This window comes from Diceros bicornis, chromosome 3 (genome assembly GCF_020826845.1).
Source record: "Diceros bicornis minor isolate mBicDic1 chromosome 3, mDicBic1.mat.cur, whole genome shotgun sequence".
NCBI classification, from domain to species: domain Eukaryota; kingdom Metazoa; phylum Chordata; class Mammalia; order Perissodactyla; family Rhinocerotidae; genus Diceros; species Diceros bicornis.
The window spans coordinates 102557684-102571595 of record NC_080742.1 but is presented as its reverse complement, the minus strand read 5'-3'; the positions used below and the strand labels follow the sequence as shown (position 1 = coordinate 102571595).

At 44.7% G+C, this 13912-nt stretch overlaps 1 protein-coding gene across 1 annotated transcript in view; it reads left to right on the top strand.

Moving 5' to 3' along the window:
* PTPRN2 (protein tyrosine phosphatase receptor type N2) overlaps nt 1-13912 on the top strand; it is a 911136-nt gene that overhangs the window by 337545 nt on the left and 559679 nt on the right. Inside the window, exons 7-8 of the mRNA XM_058535313.1 lie at nt 10690-10926; nt 12261-12301. Of these exons, the coding sequence (XP_058391296.1) occupies nt 10690-10926; nt 12261-12301 (278 nt within the window). The remainder of the gene's footprint in view (nt 1-10689; nt 10927-12260; nt 12302-13912) is intronic.

Genomic DNA, 13912 nt, shown 5'->3' with positions numbered 1-13912 from the left:
TTTTTTTTTTTTTTTTTTTTTTTTTTTTTTTTTTTTTTTTTTTTGGTGAGGAGATCAGCCCTGTGCTAACATCCGCCAATCCTCCTCTTTTTTTGCTGAGGAAGACGGCCCTGGGCTAACATCTGTGCCCATCTTCCTCCACTTTTATATGGGACGCCGCCACAGCATGGCTTGCCAAGCAGTGCGTTGGTGCGCGCCCGGGATCCGAACCAGCGAACCCCGGGCCGCCGCAGCGGAGCGCGCGCACTTAACCGCTTGCGCCACCGGGCCGGCCCCTAGCTGGACTTTTTAAAAAGAATTTCCTCATTTCTGTTCATTTTCAAATGACTGACAGTGGGTGTCTTTGAGATAGCTCAGTGTGATTTATGGTGGTGATACGAGAGATGATTTCTAATATGCGTTAATTGTTCTCATCATAAGCTGGTTAGCCACTTAGGGTCTGCCATTGTATACCTAAGGTTTTTTTAAAGTTATTTTTCACTAATGATAACGCAGAAAATTTCTTTTTTGGATGAGAGGAGGCAATTTTAGGAATTACGTTTTATTATTGCATTTTGAAGGTGGATATTTCTTCTTATAGTCATTCTGAGAGGCCCATGGAAAGTCTCTCCTGTTCTCTGATCTTCATCTTAAAGAACATGAGTTTTTCATACTACAATATATTCCTGCTCTTCCCTCGAAATAATGAGAATAGAACTAAAAGGAAGCTGAAGAAAAAAAGATGTGTGGTAACCATAAGAGAGAATTTCTCTGAGTTATTAAATGTTAGGACAGATTATTGGAAGAGGGGCACAATTTTACATTAACTATATTGATTATTAGACACTTTATTTCATGTTTTCAAGAACCCCTTCAAGTGGGAATTATTGATGCTGTTTATACAGTTAGAACCTGCAGCTGGAGGGGCTGGACAGGGCGCCCTAGATCATAAACGGCAGTGATCCCGGGTTTGGCTGGCTGCAGAACACACTGCTTTTCTCCTCCCAGTTGTTGTGGATCTTTTTAGGATTTCTGGTCTGACTTGCCTGAGTTTGACCAGGAGGAGTGCCTTACATTCTTCCTACCCAGGATTGGCATAAAAAAATATTACACAGTGGCATGCTTTGAGGGGCTGCTGAGAGTTCCTCACCCCCGCCCCAGGCTTTCCCCTGCATCTGGCACTGATGTTCACACAGTTCCTACAGCTTTGGGTCATTGTCCATTTAGGGTCCTTTCTTTCTCTTGCACCTCACATCCAGTCCATCGGCAGATCTTGCTGGACTGCCTTCACAGCACACTCGGACTCCTCCACCACTCCCCACCAGTGCTGCTGCACGCCAGCATTGTCCCTAACTGGATTGTTGCAGGAGCCTCCTTTGGCCTCCCTGCTCTGACCTTGTCTCAACCCTGCAGTGGAGTGGTTCTTTTAAAATTGGAAATCAGATGGTATCACATTCTCAAAACACAGCAAGGGCTTCTCATCTCACTCTGTAAAAATCCAAGTCTTTTTCATGGTCTGAGACCCTGTAATCTCTGCCCCCCCACTTCTCTCACTTCATGCCCTACTGTCTCTTCCCCTTGCTTACTCCGCTCCAGCCACTCTGGCCTCCTTTCTCTTCTTCCAACCTTCTGCTCCGGACCTTTGCACTTGCTGTTTCCTTGAGAACCTCTGGAGGCGTAAATCACTCACTGATTATCAGTCACCTTCATGAGACCTGGAATGAGTCACCCCTACCTTGGGCAGCTTGAGAGGCTGCCTAAAGAGCAACTTGGGCGAGAGATGTGGGGGGCAACAGGGAGGGAATGTTTAGACACACAGGGACAGTGACAGACCCTGGCCTCCTGCACAGACGACAGCACGAGGGGGTTGAGAGATAGAAACATTGCTGCACAGGGTGGAACACGCCAAAGAAAATTCAGCCTGCTTCACAGTTTTGTCTAAGGCCAACTTGCTGCAAACCAGAGTCTGAATAATCACCGTGGTCATCCATACTCTCCCCTCTGCATTCCAGTTCTAGCACTATAATCCCATCAGGTTACGTTCATGCATATGGAATTAGAGGGAGGCTGGAGATAAAGTCGAGATCTTAGAAGGAAACATCCTGTCTCGGTAGACAGTAAACCTTGACACTCATGATGTTCACCAAGTTCTAGACTCCTTGAAAGTGGCTTACAGCATGAATCAGTGGCTTAACTTAGTTGTGAAATGTCATTGCAGGAGAGATAAGAAATGTCCACTGACCTGCTGCCGTTGGGCGTAGATCCGGGGGCAGGGATTCCACTTTTTGGAGCCCCTTTAGGATGGACACTTCAGCTTTGCAAGATGCGGATGGTCTGACAGAGACTAGGAACAAATCCTTGGTTAACCAAGGTGTTCAGGAATGGAACATTCTTGTTCACTGAATTTTCTGGTTAAGTTTGCGTTAATCAGAAGCACATTTTTGATTCAATACTTGTTAAAAATCTCTCATAAATTTATTGATCCATTCCTGCCTTGTTAAATGTGTTCCTGGGATGTTATGGTGGGTTCTTAACGTGCACTGGCTCCTGGCGGGCACTGTGCCTGCAGGAGCAGCGTCTTTCTTTGCAAAGCCTCCGCCTGGTCCGGCCCCGTGGCTTATTGGTTAAGTGCGCGTGCTCCGCTACTGGCAGCCCGGGTTTGGACCCCGGGCGTGCACCGACGCACCGCTTTTCCGGGCATGCTGAGGCTGCGTCCCACATACAGCAACTAGAAGGATGTGCAACTATGGCATACAAGTATCTACTGGGGCTTTGGGGAGAAAAAAGGAGGGGGATTGGCAATAGATGTTAGCTCAGAGCCAGTCTTCCTCAGCAAAAAAAAAAAAAGAGAAAGAAAGATTAGCACGAATGTTAGCTCAGGGCTGTTCTTCTTCACAAAAAAAAAAAAAAGAAAAAAGAAAAGCCTCAGCCTTCTGCAGTGTGACCTGTAATTTTAGATGATTGTATTTTCTCATCTTTTCTACGGTAATTGCAACAAGATAGACCACTTAAATTTGATGTGTTTATATTAGAGACTTAATAAACGGCAAAGTTTTTTTTTACTTACTTTTTAGTCTATCTTACTTTTCCATGTATTTTATTGATTTTCTATTTAAAGTATATTCTTGACATTTTTAATGAAAAATTTTTGCTCAGAGTAACTCAGACCCCAAAATTATACAGTAAGACTTTTTTCCAAAAGACATAGTTTGAGTTTATCTTTTCAAAAAATCTGTAAATTAATCGGGTTGCCTTCATTGGAGAGTAAAAATGATAAGAATTATTTTACCTTTTTAGCAGAGGTAAAGTTTTACATTTTTATATTTTAAAAGTTTTATAGTGACATTTGTCAAATCTAAGTTTATGTCAATTTAATTGTTAATTTCTGAGGGTAAAATATAGGCAGTAGTTTACAAGCAGATTATGTTGTAAAAGTTTGCAGTTGTTCGGTTGAATTTCAGGAAAGACATTTGCCTCTTGACAATTTGAATAGCATTCAGCCCAAACTCTTGTCTATTTTAGGAGGAAAGAGAAATGACTTGAGATGTGCTGTTATTTAATCTTCTTATAAGGTCTCAATGGTTAGTCTGTCGCATACATTCAGTTTGCTTGTACTATCCAGAAGTCAAGTCTCTCTGGCTTCTAAAACATTTTGGTGTGCGCGTGTGTGTGTGTGTGTGTGTGTGTGTGTGTGTGTGTTAATCCTATCATAGCCTCCCAGAAAACTATGCCTTGAATTCTCTATTTTTTCTCAGAGTAATACTTACTCCTAGGCTCTGAACACAGTGGGTGCCCCATATCAGTTGATGAAATGAATAGATGAATGGAAGGATGGATGGAGGGGTGGATGGATGGATGGACGAATGTAGTCTGGGGGCTGACTTTAATAACCGAGGTTCACATTTTTAAAATGTAGGTTACTACTTTGGCAAAGAACTGTCTCACAACGCATAATCTTACATTGAATGCCTGCACAGCTAAGCTGTTCTTTGCTTCTTGCTTGAGGATTACAATGAGCTGTAGCCAGATCTTACCACAGAAATTCAAGCATTTGTATTTACAGTGGATTGAACGAATGAAAATCTATGGAGGGCTAAAATGATTCTTCATCATCACCTCATTATCATGATGATAGTTACAATTTATTAAGCTCTTATGGTACCGTGGCACTGGATGAATGATTCACATACATGTCTCACTTGTCCCCATGGTACAAATAAGGAAACTGAGGAGTAATGAGATTAAAGAACTTGCCCAAGACCACATACTGGGAGTGCTGGAGTCGTGGCTGGAGTCCATAGCCCACTTTGGACCCCAAAATCCAATGGTAGCTCCTCGGCTCTCGGCTTCTTGGAGCATGTTTGGGGTACAGCATAGCACTCTTTCTTCCAAGTGGCAGCAGTGCACTCCCACTGGAAAGTAGTCAGCTTATCTGCATGTGCATCCAGCTCGGTGGCCCCAAGGACATGGCACCATAAGGACTGACATTGTGACTCATGAGAACTTTAAATATGTACTCGGAAACCAAAGTCTTAGCCACAACTCTAACAAAAGAAAAGAGAAAAACCCCTGCAGATTCTAGAGTGATTTGGCCTGAGAAAGCGGACAAGTAGCTGCTCCCCACAGCAGTGGGGTTCAGGGCCAGTGCTGGAGAGGGCCTGTGCTGACAGGTCCCAGCAAAGAGCAGACATGGCCTGACACTGTCATCCTTGTTGCCACGGCGGGTGAAGACCTCTCGCTCGCTCTGTTTCCTCCCTTCTTGGCCAACCACAGTACCTGCTCAGTTTCTCAAGGTTGGACACCTGCCTCTCTCTGTCCCTGTGTCCATACAAATAGTCAGGTTCTGCATGTAGTGAGTGTGGTGTTCCTTGTGATACGATTCCTATCAGGATGATTTTTCTTTCTCACTGTGGTGAAAGGGAAGGCTTGCTATGCTCATGGATTTCTGGAGTGGATTTGGGAAACATGGGTTATTATAGACTTTCTTCTTTCTGAAAGTACTTTTTCAGGGTAGATGCTTTGCCTCTTTGTTGGTTTGAGGGGTAGGTGACCACTGTTTTGTAGAGAGCAGGAGGCCTTGACGTGCCTCTTTACCTGTGCTATACATGATGTGTAAATTACAGTGACACCATCTGCTATTAGAAACACAGACTCCACCTGAGAAATAACATAGGAAACTCCAACAGATGCTCAGAACATGTCCTTAGAGGGACGTGGAATGGGGTCTGTAGCATTTTGGTGATGTAAGGTGAGGTGTTAATAGGGAGTAGCTTCCAATGTCATCTTCTCATCTTTCTCTTGACCTTTTCCTGCTCATCTTCTTTCCTAGCAATACACTAGCCACTCTGTATTGAAAACCTCAACACATGTGCACATGTGTACACACACGCACTCACTCGTGCACACACTCACACTCATTCACGCACGCACACACTCATGCACACGCGCTACCACTTTCCACCCCCCGAGAGACACGAAGGCCTTGCTGAAGAACATATAATGAAACTTAATTCCAAACTTACCTCCCAAACACGCTACTTTAACTTTTCCAGAACTGCAGGTGGTCTTGCTGTGTTCAAGTGGAATCAGTGGGTTTTTGTGACTCCCTGTTAAGGTTTGTGGCCACAGAAGTGCAGCAAGTTGGGTGACGGTGAGCCACGGCAGCCGGGTGGCTCTGGAAGGCAGGTCCTCATGGGATCTGCTGTTCCTAGGCTGGTATGTGGAGAATCCTTTCTTCCTTTTTTTGGTAGAGCAAAAGTACGTGCTGACTTTGAGTGCGGATTTCTGTATGACACCCAGAAGCATGGGAGCAGGTCCCTGTGTTACTCGTGAACACGTCTAAAGTCACTGACACTGGCACAGAGGTAGCCTCTGTTCGTGCCATCCTTCCTGGGCCTCCCTGCCCCAGCTCACCTGGAATTAGAAAGGTGGAGCAGCGGAACCTGCTGTCGGATTGGTCAGCGTTCTACAGAAAGCATTTCTCCCTTAAGAACTGTCATTTTAGTCTGCCTTTATCTGTCTCCTTCCCTCGATGTAATTCATACATAGGGGCCTAGTGCCCATGATGAGGGTCACAGTGGCCAGCTCCTCTGGGTACTGCTCAGCCTTCCGGTCTGGGTGTGTGGAGGGTGTGGCCTCGCCTCACTGGAGCATGGTGATTTCAGGACCGCAGTGTCTGACGTGAAGTGGCCCCTTCCCCAGGTGTCATTTTAGCTGCACTGCTGGCTCTCCCAGTGTGGTCTCAGGCATATGGTCTGTTCTCTCGGGGCTTTTGGATACTCAAGAGAGGCGGACGCTGCAGTTTGCTGGGGTTGCCTGGTGGAGCAGGATCCTTACAGAATCCACTCCAGACCAGTGCTTGTGCTGTCCACATTTCCTTATACGGCTCCTTACTTCCGTTTTCTTTGAGATGGGTGAGTCCTTTGTGGTCAGCGTTGGACTTATGGAGGTGGATGGTCAAGATAAGACCTTGCTGATAAAATAAGCACCAGGAAAGAAAAGATGTTGTGGTCAGAGTAGATTGCCATGAAACAGAAATGAAAATGTTATACTTGGCTTGTTGTTCACTTACTCAGTTACAGGTTCGAGATTGTTCCTTCTGATTTTGAAAGCTACGATGAAGAGTACCTTTTTCAAAACAGCAATAATGGCTAGGACATGTGCGCACTTTAATTCCAAGGCACATCTTTTATCTTTTCTATGAAACAGCGTGTACCTTATGTCAGCCCAGAAAGAGCAGGAGTTCTGATATTGTTTATGTGGGCTTGCTCAAACCTTCAGCCTCCTGTCACCTCTGGAAAGGAGCAGCTGTTCTGCAGCAGGCATGCTTGTCTGTATTTTTAAGCATGTTTTTGTTTACAAGGAAGTGAGAAATATTTTTCCAACTTCTTTGCTGGAAGTTATCTTTTAAGGCAAGTGTTCAGTCTCTGAACACTTGGGAGGGCTGCTATGGGGGACTGGTGGGCTCTGGGGACATGGAGGTGGGAGGCGTGCTGCCTCCAGGGACTCAAGTCTGGAGAAGGAGCAAGATGGAAGCAGCCACAACGTAGGCATCCACCTGCATTTACCTCTACAGGAAGCTGTTTCAAAGTGCAGGTTTTACTATTATTCCGGTATGCTGAGGCCAACAGATCAGGAGACAATTATCATTGAAAAGGTAGTTTCCCAAGAGGAGGGGGTGTGCCATGCCCTGGTGGGGGCCACAAGGGAAGCACCAGGTAGGTCAGGAGGCAGAGGGAGGGGAACTGTGGGCAGGAGCAGGTGAGGCAGGGTCAGCAGCTTTAGGACTGGCTAGTGTGGATGATTTAAGCAGGCTCTGGGCTGAGGGGCTGTCCCTGATTGTCCGATGCCTGGCTTGGGGGTAATTAGGACAGGAGGATGGCAGCCTGGAGTGTGAGGGCCTGATAGAGGATGGGGTTGGTGTGTGGGCTCCTGACTGGTGGTGGGCATTTGAAAAGCAGTGTTTGCTGTCTCTGGGACATGGGTAGCTCTAGATCAATGAGGCCTGAGATGTTGGAGCATCAGAAGCACATGGTTAATAGAGAAGGCAAGGCCAGGTTGTTAAACAGTGGTCCCCACCCTGTGGCTTCAATGCTGCCCCCGAGGGGCCCTGCTGCTCCTGCAGGAGACCACGTCAGTGCAGGTGGCAGCTCCAGTCCTGACTACAGAGGTTGGCCGCATATGTGCCACATTTAGTGTACACCCCACTTCAGAGGACACCATTGGAGTGTGTCATGCCACCTCCATGGCAGGCTATGTTTCAGAAACAACTGTAATGGAGACTCTAAGAATTTTAAATCCAGAAGGGATCTCAGTCACCAACAGGAAGTCTTAAGTAAAGACTGACGGAATGTGTCTTCCAATAGTAAAATCAGACAATTATTGCAATGACTCTTTCCTGGCGAGAGAGACTATGGGGAGAAGGTGGGCATGGCACAGAATGTGCAGAAATGGAAGCAAAACACTTCAATATTTCCTTGTAACAGTGTAGCAAGATTCCCCCTGAAAAAAATGAGCTTCAGTTAATAGGTGAAAGTGTACATTTTATTCCACTCAAAGAACTCATAATGGGCTGTAACTGCTTATCTTTGAAAAATCAGTAAGGTCTGGATAACCGAAAACCCTGTCTTCTGTCAGGCTGTGTACTGTGGACAAAGCTCGTTTTGACCAGGTAAGGCTGTCCTGCCGTGTCAGTTGGCGCTGACTGGGAGGTGGAGCCCTGGCAGTGGGGGTACGTGGCAGCGTGTACCAGGTGCCCCCGCACAGGGTCGCGCGGTGCGGACGTGATCTCAGGTCAGCAGCGAGCTTGGTCAAGCTGTGTGGAAGGAGCCTGGTCAGTGGCGCCAGCGTTCCTGGCTCCTCTTAGTGCAGCATGGAGTGGTCTTTGAGTTGCTCCCGAGAGGGTATTCCTTCTGCGTGCTGTGTATTGACTGGAAGTGCTGGCCGTGAGTGCCTGATACTGTAGTTGTGGGTGTTGGGAACTTGCTCTTGCCTGCTGGTGGAGAAGAGAGGGAGAAAAGCTTCCGGGAATTAAGTGAGTGACTCTAGTTCAGCTCCAAGAGAAGGAAACTTTAAAAAACATAAAAAGCCTAAATTTCTTAATTTGTAAGAAGCAGAAAATAATTCCCACCCTGCTTAGTTTAGAGGATTGCTGAGTAAGGCCACAGAAAGAGTGTGTAGACTTGAAGTCACCATGCCAGTGTTATGGGGAAGGCAAGGGCACGGTAATAGCCATCGTGCATAAACTTTTACTGAGGGTCCGGAGTTTCAGCATTAAATACTCAAGAAAGTCAGATCACCCTCCAGTTCAGAAATGGGAACCCATCAAACTTATTGCTGTTATTGAGTAAAATTTACATATAGTGAGATGTACGGATCCTAAGTATACAGATTAGTGAGTTTTGACACGTGCACACACGCAACTCATACCCCGACAGTACTGACTGCCCCCACTCAGTCCCAACGCCCACAAGCACTGCTGACTTCCCTCCCCCGGGGAGGCTCCGCCTGGTCTTGCCCTTCGCTTCACATTGTAAGAATCGTGCGTATTCTTTAGTGACTGACTTCTTTACTCAGCATAATCCTTGGTAGCTCCGCCTATATTTTTGCATGTATTGGTAGCTCATTATTGCTTGTGTGGATAAACGACAGATTGTTCATCCTTTCTCCCTTGGTGGACGTTGCTGCATATCCTCTCCAAAATTTGTTCTTAGTCTTTTTAAGTTTCATCATTTTAGTGGGCATGAAATATGCCTAATGTGGTTTTAATTAGCCTTTCAATGATTACTAATGATATTGAGCATTTTTTCATGTGCTTACTGGCATTTTGTATATTTTCTTTTGTGAAGTTTCTGTTGAACTCTTTTGCCTGTTTTTATTGGAGTGTGTTCCTTTTTATTGTTGATTATCGCTGTAGGAGTTTATATGTGTATATTCTGGATAAAAGTCTTATGTCAGAGGTTTTTGTTCTATGACTTTTTAAAAATATACTTACCTTTCTCCAATGAAATGCATTTGAATTGAGTGCCTTTGTTGAAAGTAGTTTAGTTAGAGTTATTATCATACCACCTCATGTAAAATGTGGATAAACCTTACAACAATGCGATCCCACTCGTGACTCTGTCCTCTGTGTCGTGTAGTTTACCATCTACATGTGTTTTATAAACCCTATGTTAGAATGTCGTTAATTTTTCCTATCAGTTGTCTTTGAGAGGAGCTAAGAGGAGAAGAACGATGGTCTTTTCCGTGTACCCACCTCTGTACCCTTCTGGGGGCTTCTCAACACTTCCTGTAGCTCTGGGCTTCTGTCTGCCATCGTTTCTCTTGGTATTTCTCATAGTGCAGGTCCTCTGGTGACGGCTTGTCTTAGCTCTTTCTTTATAATATGAAAGTGTCTTTCTTGCATTCTCGTCTTTGAAGGATATCTTCACTGGATACAGACTTCTGAATTATATGTTTTTTATTTTAACACTTCAAATACGTCATTCATAGGTATATTATCAAATATATGATTATACATATATTATATCAAATATGTCATTTTTACAAGACATTCATTATGTCTCATGACCTCTCTTTTTTTAAGAAGTCAGCCACTTCTGATATCATTTCGCACTACCTGTACCGTGTCTTTTACCTCTGGCTGCTTTTCAGACACCTTCATTACCTTTGGTTTTCTATGAGATGCTGAATGAGTTTGCCTCTGAGATGCCATTGCGTGGTTCTCTTTGTATTTATTCTTCTTGGGGTTCACTGAGTGCATTGAATCTCTAGGTTAATGCTCTTCAATTTTGGGAAGTTTGTGGAACGTTTTTAGTTTTTTCTCCTGTCCTCTCTCCTTTCCCTCTTGGACTCCAATTACAGTGTGTCATGCCTGATATCGTCCCACACGTTCCTGAGGTTCTGTTCAGTCTTCTTCAACCTTTTTCACTCTGTTCTTCAGATAATAATAATTTCTATTATCTGTCTTCAAAGTTCTCCTCTATCCAATCTGCTGTTAAGCCTATCCAGCGAGTTTTTAAGTTTCAGATTCTGTACTCTTCAGTTACAGAACTTCTGTTTGATCCTTTTTTATTCCCATTTCTCTGCTGACTTTGCTGGTATTGCCCATTATGCCCATATTTATATAGCTCCTTTATGGTCCTTCTCATACTAATGTTGACTACTATTCTCTTTATTTAATTTGAGTTTGTTTTTGTGTGTGCCCTCTAGAAACACTTATTCAGAATCTCCTGAAGGACCTGAGAAAGCATCAGGTTGACGTGGAGAGTCTGAGCCCCCCGGACCTCGACGAGATGGCCCATGTGATTGCTAATGCCATGCAAGGTGTGGGTACAGAAGGGGAGCAGGAAGGAGCCGGGAGGGCAGCCGGAGGAAAACCGAGAGAGCAGGCAGACAGCCCGGAAGCAGCGCTCTACAAAGACAGCAAGAAGGATGGAGATGTGCAAGGTGAGCCTCCCAGCTCCTGGGTCATTTACCCTTGTGGTAGACATGGGGAGGGAGGAGCCACAGGTCTGTGGAGAGACTGCCTGCTTACCAAGCTGTAATGCATTCTTTCTGCTGGAGAGATGGGGATTTGTATTAATGATTTTTATCTGTTTGAACTTTTGCCTCTAAAAGCTTTCTTAACTGGCTAAGCCTGCCAGAGCAATTATGTTGAAAGGCAAATTGCTCTCTGTGAGGAGGTGTAATTCCTCTGTGCTGAGGTTTAGAGTTAGAAAAAAAATAGGAGTGATAGGAAGAGTTTTTGTTTGGATTGTGCTGGGGTGTATAGTTAAATATTTGAATAATAAAGTGAAAGGGGTTTATTCGAATGTCTGTTTGAGCCCTACATTTACCCTCTGAGGCTGCTCCATGGAGAGAGCAGAGATCCCCCACAACGCACACACATGCACGTGCACACACACACGTGCACGTGCACACACTGACACACGCAGCAGCTGGAACCCTTGGGTGGAGGGCCGAGCAGGGCAGCTTGATCTCCCCCAACGACTGGGCTTCTCCAGGCCTGATTGCTTCTCACAGTCGTTGGAACTACATTAAAGCATCTGGCTCAGTGCTGCACACAGTAGGCACACAAAAAACACACGTGAAAGACTCCTCTTTCCTTCCTCTGTGGTTTGGACAAAGGTGAGCTTGGGAGCTGGAAGCATGGCTTGACATATAGTAGGATGCAGGAAGAGATCCCAGAACTCCACCAGGACAAGGTGTTATGATATGCAATCAACGATTAAAAGGATTAGTACCTATACTGAGCCCTGGGAGGGATCCAGAAGGTGCCAGGTGCCCCCAGCAGCGATTGTTCGGGCTTCAGAAGTGAGTTATGCACCCACTGTTGGGCATTGCAGGCAGGATATTTATTTAGAGAAATGACTACCACAGAAAAAGAATGAATTCTGAAGACGTCTTAACTTGAGATGGTTTGGGTTAGATGCTTCACTGTACTTTTTCATAACTATTAACTGCTCCTGGCACAATGGATTTTTCTTGCTGTGAGCTCACACTAAGGATAACACACAGATCCATGGAACTGGTCATGTAACTTATGACTGACTTCACATCTGTCGTTTAGCTGGCAAACCCCCTCATCTTTCATGAAGTTTATAGAGCACTCTTATTGTACTACAAGCAGAGAAGGTGTTATTTATAGTAGAAATTAGGCCCATGTCATTATGACTAATCTTCTGTAAGGAAGGGTTCTATGTGGTTGTCTTTTTACACGCTGTGACACTTTGTGATGACCTTCTCGACAAGGATTTTGATAATGCTCGTGTCTTTCACAGATAACAGAGTGCAAGACAATGATGGTAGAGTTTACGAAGAGGTAAGATGGAATGTTTTTGCAGGTTTGTTTCACATTAAACTCAGAGATGTATTGCTAATCTCTTCATGGCTTGAGACTGTTTATCAAATGCAAAAAAGTTTTTTTTTTTTCCAGAAAAGGATGGAAAAACTCTCATAATCCCAGAATTGAGAAAAGTATAAAGAGTACATACAAAATTGTGGATATTTAGATTTTGTTTTGTTGTTAGTGCCATCATGTCAATTCCCACTCCTAGTAACCCTGTGTACAGCAGAGTGGAACCCTGCCCGGTCTTTTTGCACCATCCTCTCACCTTCTGGCTCTCTATCAGACAATTCTCTGCTGTTATTCATAGGGTTTTCATGGCCAGTTTTTTCCAAAGTGGGTGGCCAGGTCCTTCTTCCTAGTCCTTTTTAGTCTGAAAGCTCTCCTGAAACCTGTCCACCACAGGTGACCCGGCTGGTATTTGACATACCGGTGGCATAGCTTTTAGCATCACCGCAACATGCAGCCACCACAGTGTGACAACTGACAGACAGGTGGTGTGGTTCCCTGACCAGGACAGGAACCTGGGCCACAGCGAGAGCGCCAAATCTTAACTGCTAGACCACCAGGGCTGGGCTATATTTAGATACACACTAGTATCTGTTTTCAGATTATATACTAATATTTATCCTTTACAGAAATATGAAAAATATGGTCAATACAAAGAAGAAAATAAATATTCCTTAGAATTTCCCTACCCAGGGATATGGAATGATAACATTGCATGAAAACTTCAGATGCCCACTATACATACTTGAGATTGTCCTGTGTGTACTGATTTTCGAGGTTCACTTAACCAGGACATTGACAGGCTCTACATCATTTAGACCTGCACTGTCCAAAGTGGTAGCCATTAGCCACCTGTGGCTATTTGAACTTAAATTTAAATTCTTTAAAATAAAGTAAATAAAAAATTCAGTTCCTCAGCTGTGCTAGCCACATTTCAAGTGTTCTTTAGTAACATGTGGGTTGGATGGCACCAATATAGAACATTTCCTTCATTGCAGAAGATGCTGTCGGACAGCACTGGTTGAGAAGGCAATTTGAAAAAGGGCTTAGTCGGGCCGGCCCCGTGGCTTAGCGGTTAAGTGTGCGCGCTCCACTACTGGCGGCCTGGGTTTGGATCCCAGCGCACACCGACACACAGCTTCTCCGGCCATGCTGAGGCCATGTCCCACATACAGCAACTAGAAGGATGTGCAACTATGACATACAACTATCTACTGGGGCTTTGGGGGAAAAAAAAGGAGGAGGATTGGCAATAGATGTTAGCTCAGAGCCTGTCGTCCTCAGCAAAAAGAGGAGGATTAGCATGGATGTTAGCTCAGGGCTGATCTTCCTCACAAAAAATAATAAAGAAAAAGGGCTTAGTCACAGATAACACCCACCCACTGAGTGGTTTGTTGGTTTTTCCTATTACAGAACCTCTGCTTGTTATCACTAGTACACGTCTTAGGGATGCAGAAAATCAATTCACAAGCAATGACAATGAACTTATGTGGTTCTAGGAAACTCTGTTTTTGTGGTGTGAAAAAAAAAATTTTTGTTAGTACTTCTCTTGTCAGTTATCTTAGTGGTTTTTGGTTC